This window comes from Physella acuta, unplaced genomic scaffold, assembly GCF_028476545.2.
Source record: "Physella acuta isolate Inbredline_101_S28 unplaced genomic scaffold, ASM2847654v3 ptg000033l, whole genome shotgun sequence".
Taxonomy (NCBI): domain Eukaryota; kingdom Metazoa; phylum Mollusca; class Gastropoda; family Physidae; genus Physella; species Physella acuta.
In genome coordinates, this window is record NW_026731553.1 from 99,476 (window position 1) to 120,139 (window position 20,664).

Below are 20,664 nucleotides of genomic sequence, written 5' to 3' on the forward strand. Positions count from 1 at the left end.
GACGATTTTTACCCCCCCCCCTCCCCTCCGTCACACGTCGTCACAAAAAGCCAGACCCCCCCCCCCCCCTAAAATGACGTCACACCTTAACCTACAACTCCCCTCAAAATTGCAGTTGAATTTTTTTTAAAACATCGATATTTTTTCTAAAATCTTGTCTAAACTATTACAATTTATTAAAACAGTTATCTAAAACGCGAAATAACGTCTAAAATTCGTTTTCTAACATTGCTTTTTTATAATGCAAAAGTGTGACGGCGCAACATCTGACCCCCCCCCCCTCCCCCTCATCACACATCGTCACAAAATCACGGACCCTCCCCCCTACGAGTGTGATGTCATTTATGGATGACCCCATGACACCATTAAGTGCCGCACTGGGTGACACCCGACCTCGCTACGTCATTGGGCTATTCGTCAAGGAAGAATCACTAAGGTTATCATTGACAGTAGTCTACTTTCAAATCACAATTGTCATGGGTTTTTTTTTTATCGGTGCTAGAAAAACATTTTTAATTAGAGCCAAAGTGTCTGGTTAAGATTAATGACATTTTAAATATTTTTCGGAATTCTTCATTTATTTAGGCTATATTAGGCATATAGACCTATATCTTCCTGAAAAATAAATAGTCCTTTTGACTTGAGATATCAGTATTTAAATTTTTGTCCTCTGTGTTTTTTTTTTCAAATTACAAATCTAAGCCGATTGATTTTATTAAACAGACATAGACTAATTATGTAAAACTATGTATTAAAGTTGCATCTAAATTATTTACCAGCTGTTGTAGACAAGCCTCTAGCTCGCACAAAGTACTTGAATAAATTGGCTTGACTGAGCTACGCGCACAGAGGTTTAGCGAACCATCCAGACGCTCGACGTGAACTATCAATTTGTTTCCCCCGATCCGTTTATACATTACATTGGCCTACATATTATATATACTATACTAGCCGTCCCGGCCAGGCCCTGCTCTGGCTTCTGTGAAAAACCTTTCTGTTAAAGACCATTACCTGTGTGTTTAGTAATCATCATAAACCCGGCATTGCACACCCAAACCAAAACCAAAACAACAAAACGCAAACATAACGCTAACACAATTACAAATACAAACGAAAACAAAAACCTAACAACTAACCCAACCACAACCACAAACACCAATACGAACACAAAGAAAAAAAAAAAAAAACGAAAAAGCAAACGAAAACAAACCAAATCCAAATGCAAAACCAACCACAAACCCAAAGAAAAAAACACAAACGAAAAAACAAACGAAAACAAACAAAATACAAACGCAAAACCAACCACAAACACAAATACAAACACAAACGCAAAGAAGATAAAACACAAACGAAAACGAAAAAAGAAAGAACAAAAACGAACCAAATCAAAACGCAACCACTAACGCAAACCCAACCTAAACACAAAGAAAACACTAACGCGAACATAAACGCACAGTGCTCAGAGTCTAGCCCGGGGCGGAATCGCCTGTTTCAGCCTAATAAACGACTATAGTACCCCAACTTATTCATAGTCTTTTGCACTTACTTTAATGAACGTAGGCGCGAAACCGAACACGGGAGGCCCGGGACCCCAAATAGCACCCTGTCTGGGCGCCAGAGGACGCACCATGACGTTACCGCCTGATTGAACTTAGTAAACGACTATAGTACATAACTTATTCATAGTCTTTTGAACTCACGCGAACGTATATACCATAGCGTACACCGGAAGGCCCGGGGCGCCAAATAGCACCCTGTCGGGGTGCCGGAGGACGCCCGGATTTGATTCACTTAAAGACTATAGTAACCTTTCTTATCCATAGTCTATCGCACTGTTAAAAACAAAATTATGCAGCATAGCGCTCACATGATAGCCCAGGGTGCCAAATCGAACCGTGCAAGGGCGCCGGCGGACGCGCCTGTTTCAATTTAGTGAACAAAAATGATAATACTCCAAGCTTATCCGTAAATGGAAAGAAATAAACATATAGGATTTGTAGGACCTGGCTTATTAAATGTTATTGATTTAAAAAAAAAAAAATTATTGAACAGTATGTTCAGTGTATAGAATAAATAAAAGGCAGTGTTAAAAATACCTAACGACATTGCACTTAATCAATCCCCGCTAATTATGTAATTTTTTTTTTATTTCTTAACACCAAAAACAAAGTAATAAAATGTAAATTCTTTCTTTTTAAGAATTTTTTTTTATTAAAGGGAAGTAACTGTGCAGTCAATACATTTCCGACACAATTTTAGAAATTTTATAAACGTCGATACACTTTTTAAACATTTTATGTCGCGTTCATAATTGAAAATTATTTTTCTAAGTAAATAGAGTGAACATTGTTTTAAAGACTTTCAATGGTAATTTTTTGACTCGTAAATTTAGACTATGAGCACAATAAAAAATCTAACACTTAAATCCATAGAACTGTCAACGACAAACTTTTTTTTTGCCACACGTTACAGAACTGAGCTTTATATATTAGACTAGCCGTCCCGGCCAGGCCCTGCTCTGGCTTGTGTGAAAAACCTTTCTGTTAAAGACCATTACCTGTGTGTTTAGTAATCATCATAAACCCGGCATTGCACACCCAAACCAAAACCAAAACAACAAAACGCAAACATAACGCTAACACAATTACAAATACAAACGAAAACAAAAACCTAACAACTAACCCAACCACAACCACAAACACCAATACGAACACAAAGAAAAAAAAAAACGAAAAAGCAAACGAAAACAAACCAAATCCAAATGCAAAACCAACCACAAACCCAAAGAAAAAAACACAAACGAAAAAACAAACGAAAACAAACCAAATACAAACGCAAAACCAACCACAAACACAAACACAAACGCAAAGAAGATAAAACACAAACGAAAACGAAAAAAGAAAGAACAAAAACGAACCAAATCAAAACGCAACCACTAACGCAAACCCAACCTAAACACAAAGAAAACACTAACGCGAACATAAACGCACAGTGCTCCGAGTCTAGCCCGGGGCGGAATCGCCTGTTTCAGCTTAATAAACGACTATAGTACCCCAACTTATTCATAGTCTTTTGCACTCACTTTAATGAACGTAGGCGCGAAACCGAACACGGGAGGCCCGGGACCCCAAATAGCACCCTGTCTGGGCGCCAGAGGACGCACCATGACGTCACCGCCTGATTGAACTTAGTAAACGACTATAGTACATAACTTATTCATAGTCTTTTGAACTCACGCGAACGTATATACCATAGCGTACACCGGAAGGCCCGGGGCGCCAAATAGCACCCTGTCGGGGTGCCGGAGGACGCCCGGATTTGATTCACTTAAAGACTATAGTAACCTTTCTTACCCATAGTCTATCGCACTGTTAAAAACAAAACTATGCAGCATAGCGCTCACATGATAGCCCAGGGTGCCAAATCGAACCGTGCAAGGGCGCCGGCGGACGCGCCTGTTTCAATTTAGTGAACAAAAATGATAATACTCCAAGCTTATCCGTAAATGGAAAGAAATAAACATATAGGATTTGTAGGACCTGGCTTATTAAATGTTATTGATTTAAAAAAAAAAAAATTATTGAACAGTATGTTCAGTGTATAGAATAAATAAAAGGCAGTGTTAAAAATACCTAACGACATTGCACTTAATCAATCCCCGCTAATTATGTAATTATTTTTTTTTTCTTAACACCAAAAACAAAGTAATAAAATGTAAATTCTTTCTTCTTAAGAATTTTTTTTATTAAAGGGAAGTAACTGTGCAGTCAATACATTTCCGACACAATTTTAGAAATTTTATAAACGTCGATACACTTTTTAAAAATTTTATGTCGCGTTCATAATTGAAAATTATTCTTCTAAGTAAATAGAATGAAAATTGTTTTTAAAGACTTTCAATGGTAATTTTTTGACTCGTACATTTAGACTATGAGCACGATAAAAAATCTAACACTTAAATCCATAGAACTGTCAACGACAAACTTTTTTGCCACACGTTACAGAACTGAGCTTTATATATTAGATAGTCAAATATATACTAGCCGTCCCGGTAAAGCCCTGCGCTAGGCTCTATGAAAAACCTATCTGTAAAGGACTGTGACTTGTGTGTTTGTTAAGCAACTGCCCGGGTATAGGAAATATATTACTTTTCCAATAAAATGTCTATGTGCAAATATGGACGTTTGAGAAAATCATACATAACTCTAAACTAAACTAACCAACCACGAACCAACGTTTTAAGGGGATATAACTATGCTAAGTGGATTATGTCAAAATATTAATGGAGTTGCCTCGCTTTACTCTCAAAGTAAATTGAACATCTGCTTAAATTGGTAATTTCTTTTAGCATAATAAACTCACGTATTGATTGTTTGGTTGCTGTTTTGTTCTCTTACAGAACAGATTAAATAAATGGCTTTCTCCCACAAGACATAAAAATGTATTCTTCTCTCAGAAGTGTTTCTAGAAGGATCTTTTTTTTACCAAAATTGTTGTGAGTACAGAGGTGTAGCAAGGAGCTGGATCTTTTCCCCACAAAATTATCTAGACTATATTATATTCTAAAGGGTAAAAAAAATCATGATTCCACCTAGACCTAGAATTTATCTTCTCTCTGATGAAAGCCATTAGTGTTGTTGGCTGAAAGGATTAAGTTACTGATTTTTAATAATCTTGAATGCTGTTTCAGTCTCACCCAGACGCAAAAACATGTATTTTAAACCTATTTTTAGAATATCATAATTCTGTTTTTATGCAAACGACCTTTATCATTACTTTTTATTGTAGTGAAGAATGCCACAAATTCCACAAGCCATTTGACTCTCAAATCTCTTATAATATGTTACTACTTATAACACATTGACATTTTTTTTATGCCAATAACTACTGAAACAATTTTTGTAAGGGTGAAAACAAAATAAAATAAAAACTTAAACTTGGTTCAGGGCAACCAGTGTTGAGGTATATCTACACTGTTGTAATGTTTTTTTTGTACCAGACAAACAACACATAGGTAAATAAAAACAATAACAGTGATGAGATTTGGGTTTATTCCACAACTATGTAAGTTCCAGTAACTTTTATTTTATAAGGTAAAAGAAAATTGTATAAATAAGTTAAAAGCCACATATCAACTCTTTCCTGATTTATTTTTTTGTAACTCCATTTGGTAAGAGTCCAACATTGATTCAATATTCAACATTTTTTCATGGTAGTCTAAAGCTTTTATAAGCCCATCCAAACCTTCCCCTCCCAGCATAAACTCCAACAGGTTTGAATAGTTCTCTTTCACGCGGTGATCAGTCACTCTGTCCTGTTGGAAGTTGTAAGTTCTAATTTTTTCTGATCTGCCTTTGGTGCCTATTTGCATTTTTCTCATTGTCCTTCTTTTAGTCTCTTCCACTTCAAGTTGTGCTTGGTAAATCCTATTGAAAGGTGTAGAAAATAAACAATGTTTTATCAAACAATCAGTCTAGATAACTCTTAATGAAAACTGATAGTGAAAACAAAATTCAAGCAAAGTAGTTGAATTTTCTATCAATTTAAATATTCATGCAAGCTGGCTTCATTATTTTCACTTGTCATTATTTGCACATTGAAACTTACAATTGAAAAGTACAATTATTATGACTAAGTATAAGAACTATAAGGACTAAGTTTAAAAACTATGATGACAAAGTACAAGTGGAGGCGTAGCGACCTAATCCGGCGCCTGGGGCGGACTATCAATTTTGCCCCCCCCCCCTATTTCTATATATAGTTATTCCTGTGTGTGAAAACCGCCCCCCCCCCCCCCCCAGTTGGAAAGGTTTGTTGCGTTTCTTACCAGTTACTATCCTGTAACAATTTCTATTTTGGTCTCACAAAGTTATAAAATCAGTGTGTGAAGCCTTGTAGTCGTTTATTTTTCACAGCTTTGACAGTGTATGATTCGACAATTCAGCTTATTATGAGATTTCAAATTAATTTCTCTACCCATTTTGGCGCCCCCTTAAGGTCGGCGCCCGGGGCGGCCCACCCCACCCCCATAGCTACGCCTCTGAGTACAAGAGCTATAAAGTTTCTTTGCACCCAGAAACTTATTGCTGTTATAAGTTAATAAAATGGCCCTGACCCTGTGCCACTAATATTATAAGGCTATAAATAAAATCATACCTAGATTTGAGTTTCTTTAGTGCGATTTCTTTATTTTTAGCTTGTGAACGCTCTTGTCTGCACTCTGCCACTGTTCCTAATGTTTTAAAACATTCAAAGCAAGAGAAGATCATCAAATGAAAACACAGTTACATCCCTTTTTTACCCTAAAATTAAACATTCACAGCTTTGTATACTATACCAGTTTCTGTTGTTTTGAATTTAATTTTTATCTTTATGAAACTGGTCATCTTACTGCTGCAGGTATCAAATTACTATTTTTAATTTTTCAGCTTTATAAGTGAAACAATTTTACGATTTATTTTAGTACTACAGGCTTTATTAAATTTTAACACTGGCAAATCTAAAATGTTACTGTTTGTTTACTGATGTAAATTTGTAAAAAAAACTTTGTAACAAGGGAGGTAAAATAATAAATATCTGGAGAAATACAGGTTGAGTTTGCGCTTTCAACATTTGTAACAAAAAAGAAAAACATAAAGGGATATTTTCTGCTGTTTTTACTTAATAGCTAGGTGAGGTAAGAAAAAGACAAACATGAAGGAATATTTTCTTAACTGATGTTAACTTCATAAACAGGGGAGGTAAGAAAAAGACAAACATGTAGGAATATTTTCTTAACTGATGTTAACTTCATAAACAGGGGAGGTAAGAAAAAGACAAACATGAAGGAATATTTTCTTAACTGATGTTAACTTCATAAACAGGGGAGGTAAGAAAAAGACAAACATGAAGGAATATTTTCTTAACTGATGTTAACTTCATAAACAGGGGAGGTAAGAAAAAGACAAACATGTAGGAATATTTTCTTAACTGATGTTACCTTCATAAACAGGGGAGGTAAGAAAAAGACAAACATGTAGGAATATTTTCTTAACTGATGTTAACTTCATAAACAGGGGAGGTAAGAAAAAGACAAACATGTAGGAATATTTTCTTAACTGATGTTAACTTCATAAACAGGGGAGGTAAGAAAAAGACAAACATGTAGGAATATTTTCTTAACTGATGTTAACTTCATAACCAGGGGAGGTAAGAAAAAGACAAACCTGAAGGAATATTTTCTTAACTGCTTCATAACCAGGGGAGGTAAGAAAAAGACAAACCTGTGGGAATGTGAGTTATCCTCACTGCACTGTCTGTGGTATTGACAGACTGTCCACCAGGACCACTGCCGCGAAAACTTTCCACTTTTAAATCTTCAGGCTGGATGTCAATATCTATCTGAAAAATAATAAATTTAGATGACACCACTGTGGTTTAAAACTTGACCTCACCTTACAGTGCAGGGGATAACTTAATTTACCTCTGAGGGCTGAGGGAGCACTGCCACTGTGACTGTACTCGTGTGAATACGCCCAGCCTTTTCTGTTTTTGGGATCCGCTGGACTCTATGTACTCCTGATTCATGCTTCAAATGCTTGTACACTGCATCTCCGCTGATTTCTAGAGTAGCTTTACGTGAACCACCTAGGGAACAAAATACATGACAAACGTTTACTACATACAATTATTAGGGAGTTAACTATATATAATAAATCACTCCATAATTTTAGGGGACCTACATAGATAACACACATTAGGGGCTACATACTGTCATTCCAAACGCAATGAATTTTTATTAGTTACTCATTTCATAAAACTATCTTACATTTGATCTTAAGTTGTTTCATCAATTACATAAAGACAAGAAAGAAAAAGGCAATCAGGAACTAGCTTTCAACAAAGCAAAGGGTGATTTTAAATTTTTTAATAAATATACTTTTCTTCAGGAAAAAAAAATACCTGTTTCACTTTTATCATCAATTACACTTGATATATTCCAGCCTTTGAGAGTAGCGTACTTATAGTACATGTGCAACAACTCAGAACAAAACAACATGGCCTCCTGACCACCTACACCTGCTGTTATTTCAAGAACAATGTCGTTATGGTCGGCTGGATCTACACCCACTAGAGCATCAACCAACTGAAATTTTAAGAATTTTTCAGTAAAAAAAAAAAGAAACAATCATGTAGTCCTATACTGTCAAATCAATACCTAGCCCAAACTTAATCCTAGTTGTTGTTACTGCAGACCCTAACTCTAAACCAGACACTAGTCAAAATATTTTCTTTGCTATAGTTAATACTGAAAACTGTGACTAAAAAGAAAAGTTATTAGGTACACATATTTCTACACTAATAACTTATTCATTCTTTCTTCTTCTTCTTCGTTCTTAATTATTAGTGTTGAAGGGGATCGAGAATTATCTGCCAGTGCGTTTGAACTCGAGACTTTGTTCAAATTTATCAACCATGAGCTTTTTGCCGACTCGACCACGCCTCCAACACAATTAAGCGTTACGTGTCAACTGGTTATGCGCCATCGAGGCCATTGACTCCGATTTCAGCCTGCTTTTCTTTTTGGATTTTGCTTCCATAGCCTTTGTCCAACCAAGAACAAACTACAAGGCAGCAGTTGTTTGATTTTGGAGTTGTCTCTCCTAGAAGAGTGGCTGTCCCCAGCTAACAAGCCTCATCTGCCCGGGGGTTCGAACTCGAGACTTTTCGGTTTAGCAACCATGAGCTTTACCAACTCGACCACGCCGACCCCCTACTTATTCATTGAAATGTAGTATTTTAAGATAAAAACAAACTGTACCTCTTTTTCAACACTTTCAATTTCATTTGTATACTTATCAATCTCTTTTTGCAATAATACTTTCATTTCAGAATCCTCCTCAGCTAAAAAAAAAAACATCAGGATTAGTTAATTAATAAATGTAAAGTCAATCAACTATTAATTTAAATGAAAGGAACAAAAAAAACGTCAATATTTTTTTTTAAATCAGTTTTTTTTAAATTAAAATAATTTGCACTGAGTAAAATTAAAATCAACTGTGATAAAAATAATAATTAAAGTGAACAGAAACTGAAAATTTTAAATGCATTTAAAAATTACCATTATACATAGTACCAAGTTCCTGTAATTCCTTTTGTTTCTCATGGATGATGTTTATTATATACATAACAGATTGTAAAAAATTTAGCCTTAAATGTTGCTGATCATCACTGTCTGTTTGTATGGCTGAACGTAATGTTTCATATTCCTCTGTGAGATGACGTAAATATGAGGCATACACAGGGTTATTGATGCTGAATTTACTTAGAGTATGGTTGTCTCTTGTTGTTCTGAATATATGATCCTCTGAACACACTATTTTCTTGACATTATTGTATAAACTAATGTGCTGAAAATAGCATCTGCTGCTGGTTGAGTAATAGCAGTGTTGAATCTTGTTTTGATATATATTAAAGAACACAGAGCTGCCAGATTTATGAAAGTGGTTGCAATGTAAAAGACTGAAATGTTTATTTGTAGTCCACTGTACTGTAGAAGGCTGACTATGGTAGCAAAAGGGCCTTAAGCTTTGAGGCGTCTGAATTTTACAAGTGTTCCAAGAACATAAATATAAAGTCTTCATGAAATTTTTCAAATTTGGAGACATATTGTTCAGCATTTTTAATTTCAATACAGTGTACAGCTTCAGTCCTTTGTCGACTTGTAAAAAAAGCAGTGAAAATTCTGAAGAAATAAAGATAATATTTGAATAAACTAAAAAATCGATATTAACAACAAATTCAATATTCCATATATATTATATACTGGCTTATGAACTTATAATATATACTATATATTGAATCATAGGTGCTATATGATCACAAGCAGTATTGAATTATCCCACACTTGTTGTGATATTACTTTTCTTGAATTCTTTACCCCCTCCCCGACATAAGCATGGTTTTAAAAATTAAAATATATGTGTAAATCTTCAAATGAATGTTCACCAAAAAACTTAAGTGGTTGATTAGATCTGACTTTTACTACTAGAACTTTTCACTTTTATTCTTTTCGTAAGATACACTAGAATCTAGATCAGTGTTTCTTTCAGACTTTCTTCTCCTAGTGGGGTAGGAGGTGGTGGTGATGGTGGACCCTGAAAAGGTGCCTGAAAGACTGAAAGAAACTCTGATCTAGATTTCTAGATCTACGATGGGTAATCCCCCAGTATAGCGTCGGTTAATATTCCGCAATAGTATAGCAGTAAAAACAGTAAAACGATGACATAGTCTGTCACGCTGTATCCGAATCCACCGTAAGTACTGAAAACAATACTTTTTTGGCATCATCTATTTTTAAAAATACAGAACGTTAAATTGCATGTTAAATACTATTTTACTACTCATTTTGTATTGCTAATTATTTTTAAGTGATTCTGGATAATTATTGCTGCCATTAAATATTGTTGTAGATCTAGTAATTTTTATTATTTTCGAAATAATTTTTATTAGGCCTATATCTAAAATCTAGGCCTAGAGATAAAATCTTTTAGTTTTTATTTATTAAATATTTTAGTGTCGCTTAAAAAAAAACATTAAATTAATTACTAATCTAATTAGGCCTATTATTATACTTGACTTTGATTTAAATTTACTTTTTCTAATGTTTATGAAACTCAACAAACATTACCGGATAATAAGATTTTCATGGCTATGGGTAAAGTAGAAACGCGTAATTGCAAGGCAGGATACTATAAATTAACTTACATGAACTCACAATGACCCTAAGCTATGATACGTATGCTGATAATTAAAGTCAATGTGAACTCACTGTGAACCCTTGACCATGTAGGGATTTTCTTCCCGCCGACGATCACAAGCTATTTAATTGAAACTGTAATGCTTATTTAATTTATAATCTTTTTTTTTTACCTTTTCCTTAAAACACACATTAATAAAAAAAATAATAAGTAGATCCATATCTAATCTATCACCTACTAGATCTAAATTACTAATCCTAGTGTTTTCCTAACGTTTTTTATGTGTTTTGGTGGTGTATATAATAAAGGCCAATGCTAGCCGGAAAAAGATATGCATGCGCAATGGAGAGAAACTACGACTTGCCATCATGGCGATGTTTTCGATGGTACTGCGCATGCAGTGTTTATAACCGCAGAACCCTAACACCAACCCTAATCCTATCCCTATCCCTAACCCTTTTCCTAACCCTAACCCTAATCCTAACCCTAGCCCAAATCCTATCTCTAACCCTAATTTTAAAATTTAGTAATTCTAGCCCTAACCCTAGCCATAGGTCACTGCGCATGCATGCGCAGAGCTATCTTTTGCCGACTAAGTGGAGACATTGGGGAGACAAATCTTCTTCCGAGTAGTCACTTCGTAAAATAAAATACGCTCAATCGGAGGTGAACGTGAAGCAGCGAATAAAATACGCTAAAATGGAGTTTTACCAATTAAAATATTAATTAATTATCTTGGCTAGGCCTACACTTATGACTTATCACTTTACTTGACTTAACTACACTTACACTTGTCTTACACTAGGCTAGCCTACACTCTACACTACACTAGCTAAATCAGATCTCGTGGATCTATCTATCTAGTCTAGAATTAGATTCTAGATCTAGTAGATCTTGAATCTTAGAATTTTGGGTAATCTATCGTTTTAGGTACGTAAAATCACCCGCGGCTAGTAATGTACGAAAAAGTTACCTCATTGTAAAGGCTTTAATTAAATAGAAGTATATTGTGATATGTTTGTGTCAAATATTATAGATAAATGAATAATAAACCTAAATCAATGGCTAAATATATCAATATAGGCTAGAAATTAACTTTAAAGAGCAGTGTTTTCGAGCAAGATTTGCTATATAGCAGCCATTTGTAAAATAGAGTGGCTTCCCCTGAATCTGCTATAAGTTTACATGAAAACAAACTTAAACAAGATGTCTGCTATAGTAAATGAGCATGTTTGCATCTGTTGGAAACATCGCTAGTCTTCATTTATTACTGAAAAGTTTTAATTCAGTTGTTTAAAAACAGGTACATAAATGAAACATTTTTATATTTTTCAAAACATAAATCTTCCTCAAAATGTGAAATAATTATTAAAATTTAAGGAGTCACCTCTTTTTCACATTACTAGATCTAGTCGCGGGCGATTTTACGTACCTAAAACGATAGATTACCGAATTTAAGATAGGCCTACACAGTACACTCAGAGTAGCCTACAGATGTCATGTACAATTCTAGATCTAGATCCATTTCTTTCTTCATTTGACATCTAGATCTAGATCTAGGTCAATCTAGGATCATGGAACACTTACTTAATACTTACACTTAAATCTAGAGATCTATATTTCTAGATCTAGACTCTAGAATCAGTAGACAAGATATTTACTATTTGGTATATTTTCTAAATACTAGATCTAGATCTAGATCTACTAGAGAATCTAGAGATAGATCTAGATCTACTAGTTCTAGATCTAGTACTACTCAAGATCAAACCTAGCAGTAAAATATTTGTTTTTTTACTGCTAGAGCTTGTCTACATTAAATTGGTATACTTTCGTTTTTGGATTTAGATCTTGATCTCGATGTCTAGATCTAAATTTGTCTAAGTATTCTAAATTCTTAAGTAAGTTCTAAGTATTAAGTAGTCAAAGTTCAATCAAAGAAGGGGTCGTCCATAAATGACGTCACACTCGTAGGGGGGTCCTTAATAATTTTGTGACGGTATGTGATGAGGGGGAGGGTGGTTCAGATGGTGCGACGTCACACTTTTTTATTTTTTTGCATTATAAAAAGGCCGATGCTAGCCGGAATAATAAGATACGCATGCGCAATGGAGAGAAATTACGATTTGCCTTCGCGGCGATGTTTTGGATGGTACTGCGCATGCGTGTGTTTACAACCGCAGAACCCTAATACCAACCCTAATCCTATCCCTATTCTAATCCTATTCCTAACCCTAGCCCTAACTAATCCTATCCCTAATGCCTAATCCTACCCCTAACCCTCATTCTAGCCCTAACCCTAGCTATAGGTCACTGCGCATTCGCAGAGCTATCTTTTACCGACTAAGTGGAGACGTTGGGGAGAAAAATCTTCTTCCAAGTAGTCACTTCGTTATAAAAAAGCCAAAAAGCAATGTTACAAAATGAATTTTAGACGTTATTTTGCGTTTTAGAAAAATGTTTTAATAAATTGTAATAGGAATCGATTAAAATACTCTATTTTGGAAAAATATCGATGTTTATAAAAAAAATTCAACTGCAATTTTGAGGTGGATTGTAAGCTGAGGTGTGACGTCATTTTAGGGGGGGGGGTCTTTTTGTGACGTGTGGCGGATGGGAGGGAGGGGGGAGGTAAAAATCATCAAAAAAGCATGACGTCATTTTATAGCAGGATTACCCCTAAGTAGATCTGGTAACCTATTGTTTTAGTTTTTGGTACGTAAAATCGCCCGCGACTAGTAATGTGAAAAACAGGTGACTCCTTAAATTTTGATAATCATTTCACATTTTGAGGAGGATTTATGTTTTGAAAAATACAAAAATGTTTCCTTGTTTCATTTATGTACCTGTTTTTAAACAATTGAATTAAAAATTTTCAGTAATAAATGAAGACTAGCTTTGTTTCCAACAGATGCAACCATGCTCATTTGCTATAGCAGCCATCTTGTTTAAGTTTTATTGGTAAACTTATAGCGCGAGATTCAGGGGAAGCCACTTTATTTTACAAATTGCTGCTGTTTATATAGCAAATCTTGCTCGCAAACACTGCTGTTTAAAGTTAATTCTGGCCTATATTGATATATTGATTTTGGTTTATTATTCCTTTATCTATAATATTTGACACAAATATATCACAATCTATTAAAGCCTTGACAATGAGGTAACTTTTTCGTACATTACTAGCCGCTGGCGATTTTATGTACGATAGATTACAGTAGATCTAGATCCAGCTAGATCTCTAATTCTATATTAAATATTATAATAGTATATAAAGGGCAGTTTGATTTAGCTAGATTGCTGCTAGATTGAGGACTATCATTTGACCCACTACTGACAGTACTCTACTGTTTTTTTACAAGTACTTGACTAGATCTAGATTCTTAGGTGTTGAAATAATACACTTAAACTAGATCTATGTCAACATTAAATTGCTAACACAAAAAAAAATCGGGCAGTCCTGACTAACCCTAACCCTAGATATCAGTGATATCTATTTTTTTAAATCGCATGTCACCTAGGTAAGGTTGCCAGATACCTTTTCCGAAAATACTGGACACCTTTCCATCCTTCCCTTCTCAGGTATGCTGCAAAGCAGAAGAAGGGGGGTAACAGAGTATTATTCATATACTTGTCCAGTATTTATATTTATTTTATCCTGGACAGTCTGCTCAAATACTGGACTGTCCAGTTCAAAACTGGACACCTGGCAACCCTACACCTAGGGTAAAGATTTATCTAAATGCGAAACAAACAGCGCAAATGCGGCCTTTATCGTAACGCTGAGCGAACCGCGCAGATGCGGCCTATAATATAATATAAAATCAGTCTTACCCTTAAGTTACACTTAACTGACTTAGTGATTAGTCACTTAAGACTTAAAGTATCAGTCTGAGCAGTTCCAGTTGGTAGTTAATCACTTAAGCCGCAGTTGTTAAGAGTTAAGGCATAACACGAAAAATTATTAAATTAATTATTAAATATAGTAAATAGGCTATTGAAATAGATTTAAAAAAGAAAACCAACTAATAGAATGATTTAAGTAACAATGCTATCACAATTGGTTGTCACTGAAATTTTAATTTTTCAGATATTATACTGTGAACGAGGCGTACATGAGTAAAGTTATGGATGCCCCTTGCTCTGGGCATGTGCTGCTGGTTGGGGACGGGGATTTCTCTTTTTCAGTCTCACTGCTAAACAATGGTACTTTCAGTGCATCTCACATGACTACATCCAACATTGATACTTTAGAATCAATTGAGCAGCATAAATTGGCAGCAGATAACATGACAACATTGAAACAGCTAGGTAAAATTGCTGCACAAATACATTTTATTTTTTTACCATCATCTTCTGTATCATATTGATTTATTTTTTTAAAAAAGGCATAACACCCTGGCCTGTATTTTTAAAAATAAATGTGTGTAAGGATCTCCTTAATTTTCCTCTACTCTCTTAAAGGGAACATACATCCAGAAACTGTTTGAACTACTAAGTACATGACTTTTTAGAAAGAACGAAGAATGCATGTATCTAAAATTAAATCAAATTTTATTTTCAATGAGAAGATTTAATTAATTAGCTGATTAATAAATTAATTGAATCTTTGCAGGTGCTTCTGTCTTGCTTGAAGTTGATGCTTGTGAACTACATGTCCATCCTACAATTAGCTCAAAAAAATATGAAAGAATTATTTTTAACTTTCCATTAGCTGACAGACATAACATTAAAAAAAACAGATCACTGCTTGCTGACTTCTTTTCCAGGTAATATTTAACTTATTCATGCAACTTATAGCTGCTACAAACAACTTTATGACCAATGCATACCATTTTTCCATGTCAAATTTGAATCTTACGATTTCTAATGTTTCTCAAAAGCTCATCTCAAATACTCACTGAAGAGGGTCAGGTGATTGTGACATTGTGCAAAGGTCAAGGTGGGACCCCGGCTGACAACCCCATGAGATCATGGCATGACAGTTGGCAGGTGCAAGCCATGGCCTCTAACTCTGGCTTTATCCTCACACAGATTTTACCTTTTGATGCATTACAGTACCCAGGTTACCACAGTGTGGGCTTCAGGTAAATTTTTATTCAACCCCAATCTTACCTTTTGATGTGGGCTTCAGGTAAATCTTTATTGAACCACAATCTTACCTTTTGATGTGGGCTAAAGGTAAATCTTTATTGAACCACAATCTTACCTTTTGATGTGGGCTTCAGGTAAATCTTTATTCAACCACAATCTTACCTTTTGATGTGGGCTAAAGGTAAATCTTTATTCAACCACAATCTTACCTTTTGATGTGGGCTTCAGGTAAATCTTTATTTAACCACAATCTTACCTTTTGATGTGGGCTAAAGGTAAATCTTTATTCAACCACAATCTTACCTGATTCACTACTGTATCCAGATTACCACAGTGTGGGTTTCAGGTAAATCTTTAATTAACAACAATCTTACCTTTTGATGTGGCCTTCAGGTAAATCTTTATTCCCACACCAATCTCAACTTTTGATGTGGTTCAGGTCTACAGTGTTTTCTTTAGGTAAAAATATCAATTATTTGGTATTTATTTTATTCAGCAATAACAATTTATATTTAAATTATTAATTCCCTATAGCCATTTATATCTATATTACAATGTGAATTAAGAGAAACTTGTGTTAATCCAGGTTTTGTTAGATCTACATGTTTGCAGGGAGAATACTCTAAATGTTTAACGACAGTATTTACGATTTTTTAAATCAGGTTTCAAGACAAAAGTTTTAACACTGATGGTGCCTTGACTCACATATTTGAGAGAGCCGAGAGTGTTAGTGTACCAGATGATACAAGAGCCAGAGGAACCTTCACCACGGATGGCATCTCATATTCCTGTTCTAGCTATGTAGCTCAGTCTTTAAGCAGGTATTAAAGCTTTTCTGTAAGCCTAAATACATTTGATAAATTATCATTTGATCATATTACCAAGGATTTCATTTCTTTAAGAATTTGATTAGTAGTGACATTTTTTTATTAAATGTAATGACAGTATAATATTCTTAGGACAAATGAAGTAGAATTTATCTTTTCAAAAAAAACAAATATATTTTTGCTTTAAAATTATTGGTTTTAAAATGACACTTTTAACAGAAACTTATTGGAGGGCAAGGGACCATTGCATCTGTTGAAAATAAGTATAGAAGACATTCTAAAAGACAGCATGAACATTTCTGTCATTCAAGATCAGGGGGCATGGCAAGTTGTTAGTGGGATGAGGTCTGCTGTTTATTCTAAAAGGAACCAGAACTCTTCTTGTTTAGGAGGTGAAGAAATCAGTGATAACATTGAGTATAACAGCTGCACAGCAGAGTTGGAGAAAGTGAAAGAAAGGAAAAATGAGCTCAATTTGAATACAGTTAGGAAAGATCAGAAACAAACATTGAAAAATAATTTTGAGCATGGAGTGGTAGAGGGTGTTTCTAATGCTGCTGATTCATCTGTTAGTCAAATTCATGCTGGTTCAAGTTTAGTGCTAGAAGACTCAGAACTTGTTTACATTCTTATTAAAAACTTAAGCCCAGCATGTAGAGATCCTGATGGAGAAACTGACCATCCTACAAGTTGTAATGGGGAAGATGTGACCCAAAATTTGCATAATGAAGAATTAGAAATAGATTGTTCTGACAGAATATTTCATTTTAGAACATCCATGCTTGAAACTCTGGGCATGATTTTATCTTCTCAAAGTGGACATTGTACCATCAGTCAAAATAAGAAAATCAGAGTTGTCTCCCCTATGCCAGCTTTTGTTGTGTCTGGGCAGTGCATGTCCGTTTGTCCTATTACAGCTGATTGTCTGCCCCTACAACACGAGATGATGATAGTGATAAAAGTAGATGAGGACGTCAACAATTCTTCCATCTCGGCCCACTGCACACAGTCCAACTTTGACACTGTATCTAATGAATTAATCTCCTGCTTGACAAAATTTGAATTATTGACGGCTTTAACTTTCCATGCTAATTCTGAAAACATTGAAGTTGTTGGATTTGATAAATGTGAACTGAAAATGTTCGGAACAGTTACTGATGTAAACAACAGTCCCAAAACTGGAGTAGTTTTGCTTAATGTATACATGAACACTGAACAGTATTTAGTGTGTTTGCTTAAACTGGACATCATTGCTTGTTCTGTTTGCCAGATAAATGATCCTAGACTCCTACATTCACAGAGCAGTAAATTTTTAAAACAATTTGAGAGTGGTCTCCCTCACAAGTGGCAGCCATTTTGTTTGTTTCCCATGAAGTTCTCACATGATCTCAGCTTCTGGGAAAATGGGGAGTTCCCTGATAATGATTTTTACGACATAGTTCGCTATGTGTCTGGCAATCTGGTTGTCAGTGTGTCTCTAGTGGATGTCTACACTGACCCTGTCAGCGGCCGCAGAAGTAGGTGTTACAGGCTTCATTTCTTGTCACATGACCAGGCATTTTCTTATTTGATTTCATGGAAGTTACAAAGTATTATCAGAATGGAAGTTGCTAACAAACTGGGTGTGAGTTTAAGATAGGTTTTAGAATGACCACACTTGAGCATTGATGTATTGTTTTTTAATAAAACTGTTCTCTTACCACCTGCATTTTAAAATATATTCAGTTTTCTTCACTTACTGAACTAACATTTGCTATACATCATTGCCTTAACATCAGCATTTTCTGTTCTGCTCTGTTGGTCAATGATGCTGTCTAGGTAAAGGTGATGCAGAGGCGCTAATTTAAGCTGCAGTTTTGAATTATAAACAAAATGGGCGGGGGAGGGGGGCAAATTGAAAGTTTGTCCCCAGGTGCAGAGAGGAGTCGCTACGCATCTGAGGTGATGGGCATAGCAGATGTTCACGGCTTTTGATTTATCTAGTGGACATTACAACGAAACATGACGAAAAACACTTGAAAAATATTGTTTTTAGAATCTTCAAAATTTTGAATGGTGAAATACCAATAAAGAGCATTATTTTTAATGGTATTCTACCATATCAAATTTTGAAAAAAATATTTCCAGAGTATGTTCTGTTACATAAACTAGCTCACTAACTCTCAAAGTAGGTAAAAGAAGGATCAATATATATGTTAGAAATAGAATAAAAAAAAGATCTTTTTGCAGATAAGTGAAAGTAAGTTTGTCCTTTATGCATGACTACACCTTTTATACAATCCATAAAACTTCAGGAAGTTGTTCAGAATACTCCTGAGGAGGTTTTTGCAAAAAAAATTCAATTTCGCAGGGCGTGATGGGATTGTTTCTCTACATGCGGTATATACAATTTAAAGTCGATTGGGGTTTGACACCGTTCATCCGCTCGTCGTGAAGTTTTGGGGAGTAATGGGCGGCGCCCGGAAGGGTGCGGTTTTTGTCAATACACAGTTTGGCGCCCAGAGTTCCCAAGCGGCGTGGTATCCGTTGATTTGCCGTGCTGCGTAGCGTATAATAATGTGTACTACTACATTCAGCGGTAAAACTGCAACAGGCAATGGCGTGACCCGTGAAAAAAAGTCTATACACCTAAGACACAATGGGCAACAATAATCAAACATTGCCTATATTGAATCAGGCGCGTCCTCCGGGTGTGAGCCCCAGGCTCACCCGTGAGCACTATGGTGCCTACGTTCGTTTTTAAGAGTGCGATAGGCTATGGATACAATGTGTTCCTATAGTCGCTCAGTAAATAGTATCAGGCGCGTCCTCCTGCGCCCCACAGGGTGCTAATTTTCGGGGGGGGGGGGGTTAAATGGTCCAAATAAAACACGTGACGACAACCGAAAAGTATACTTTTAAAAAAATTCTAGGAATAGCTGATAGTGCATTTTGATACCCCGTGGTGAACGACCCCTCACACTGAAGTTGGATTTAAATTTAACGCCGGTGTTAGTAAATTACTTAATGAATTTTGGCGGATATGTTATTTTGTAGTTGCACACGCATACTGAAGGAGTAAGACACTTAAAATGCTTTCCATATTACAATGAATGATAATTTTCCATTCTTCTTAAATCCAACGACGTGTCAACTACTTCTTATGTTTATATTATTTTAATTTTACTAAGGAATTTTTAAAAAATCACATGGGGTAACTAATAGGCCTAATAATATGTTTGAAGAAATAACGTATAAGCCTGTCTGTTAATCAAACTATCCCCTATGTCAGAATGTTTAAAAATTTTAATAATAAACGAGCTGTTATAGGTTATCACATTACTCTATATCAGAATAGCACAATATAGAACAAAGAATACAAAGAAGGCCCCCTGAATCGTATAGGTCCGGGTGTTCGAGGGCTGCATAGTAGAGCGGTTCTCGGTATTTTTTCTTTTAATTAACATTTCAAGGAACTTCCCCCCCCCCCCCCCCCACCACAACCAACACACAAGCCATGACACTATAGTGGTAAATATATAACATCTATTTTAACCGCCCCTCCCCATGCATACAGCCTATTCAGTTGTTAAGAACTAGTTCAAACTGGTTTCGGCCTGTTTTGCGGTTCATCAATCACCTTATTCTTGGCAGGGTGCCTAGGACCCCAGTCAACGTTTCAAGATTGGAGCTAAAAATAGCAAGATAGGAGAATATGGTTTCTTTCAGACACTTTTTCTTTGGGGGGAAGGGAAGGGGCAACTCAGCGGTGTGACATATTCTGACTCATGAATTTAGTCCCCCAAAAGCAAATTATAAATGGTTATTAAATGTTGGCAAAAAAGCGCTCTTTTCCTGTTATTTGAAAGTCGGGGGCAGAGTTTCTTCCAGGCATCTCTTCGATGCCCCCCCCCCCCCCGAACGAAATAAAATATATATAATTTATATAGAAAATATATACTTTTAACAGTGTCCGCCCCCCCCCCCGAAATATTCAAGTGCCCCCCCCCCCCCCCCCGGAGAAAAAGTCT

General features: G+C 35.5%; 2 protein-coding genes across 3 annotated transcripts; one reads left to right on the forward strand and one right to left on the reverse strand.

Annotated features, from left to right (window-relative positions):
• Positions 1-5,034: 5,034 nt before the first annotated feature.
• On the reverse strand, positions 5,035-12,494 carry LOC131942149 (peptide chain release factor 1-like, mitochondrial). 2 transcript variants are annotated; one of them, XM_059301885.1, is made up of 8 exons: positions 12,338-12,494; positions 9,101-9,724; positions 8,801-8,883; positions 7,942-8,125; positions 7,463-7,626; positions 7,263-7,380; positions 6,157-6,232; positions 5,035-5,426 (listed from the first exon to the last, which is right to left on the reverse strand). In XM_059301885.1, exons 2-8 carry the CDS (start codon positions 9,657-9,659, stop codon positions 5,132-5,134), a joined length of 1,479 nt encoding a protein of 492 aa, XP_059157868.1. In that variant the 5' UTR covers positions 9,660-9,724; positions 12,338-12,494; the 3' UTR covers positions 5,035-5,131. The 2 variants fall into 2 exon arrangements, with proteins under 2 accessions (XP_059157868.1, XP_059157876.1); XM_059301893.1 differs by having other exon boundaries at positions 12,334-12,479.
• Positions 12,495-12,585: 91 nt separating this feature from the next.
• On the forward strand, positions 12,586-18,350 carry LOC131942165 (ferredoxin-fold anticodon-binding domain-containing protein 1 homolog). Its single transcript, XM_059301901.1, has 6 exons — positions 12,586-12,637; positions 14,824-15,044; positions 15,349-15,502; positions 15,617-15,820; positions 16,490-16,648; positions 16,874-18,350. Exons 2-6 carry the CDS (start codon positions 14,849-14,851, stop codon positions 18,291-18,293), a joined length of 2,133 nt encoding a protein of 710 aa, XP_059157884.1. The 5' UTR covers positions 12,586-12,637; positions 14,824-14,848; the 3' UTR covers positions 18,294-18,350.
• The last annotated feature ends 2,314 nt before the right edge of the window (positions 18,351-20,664 follow it).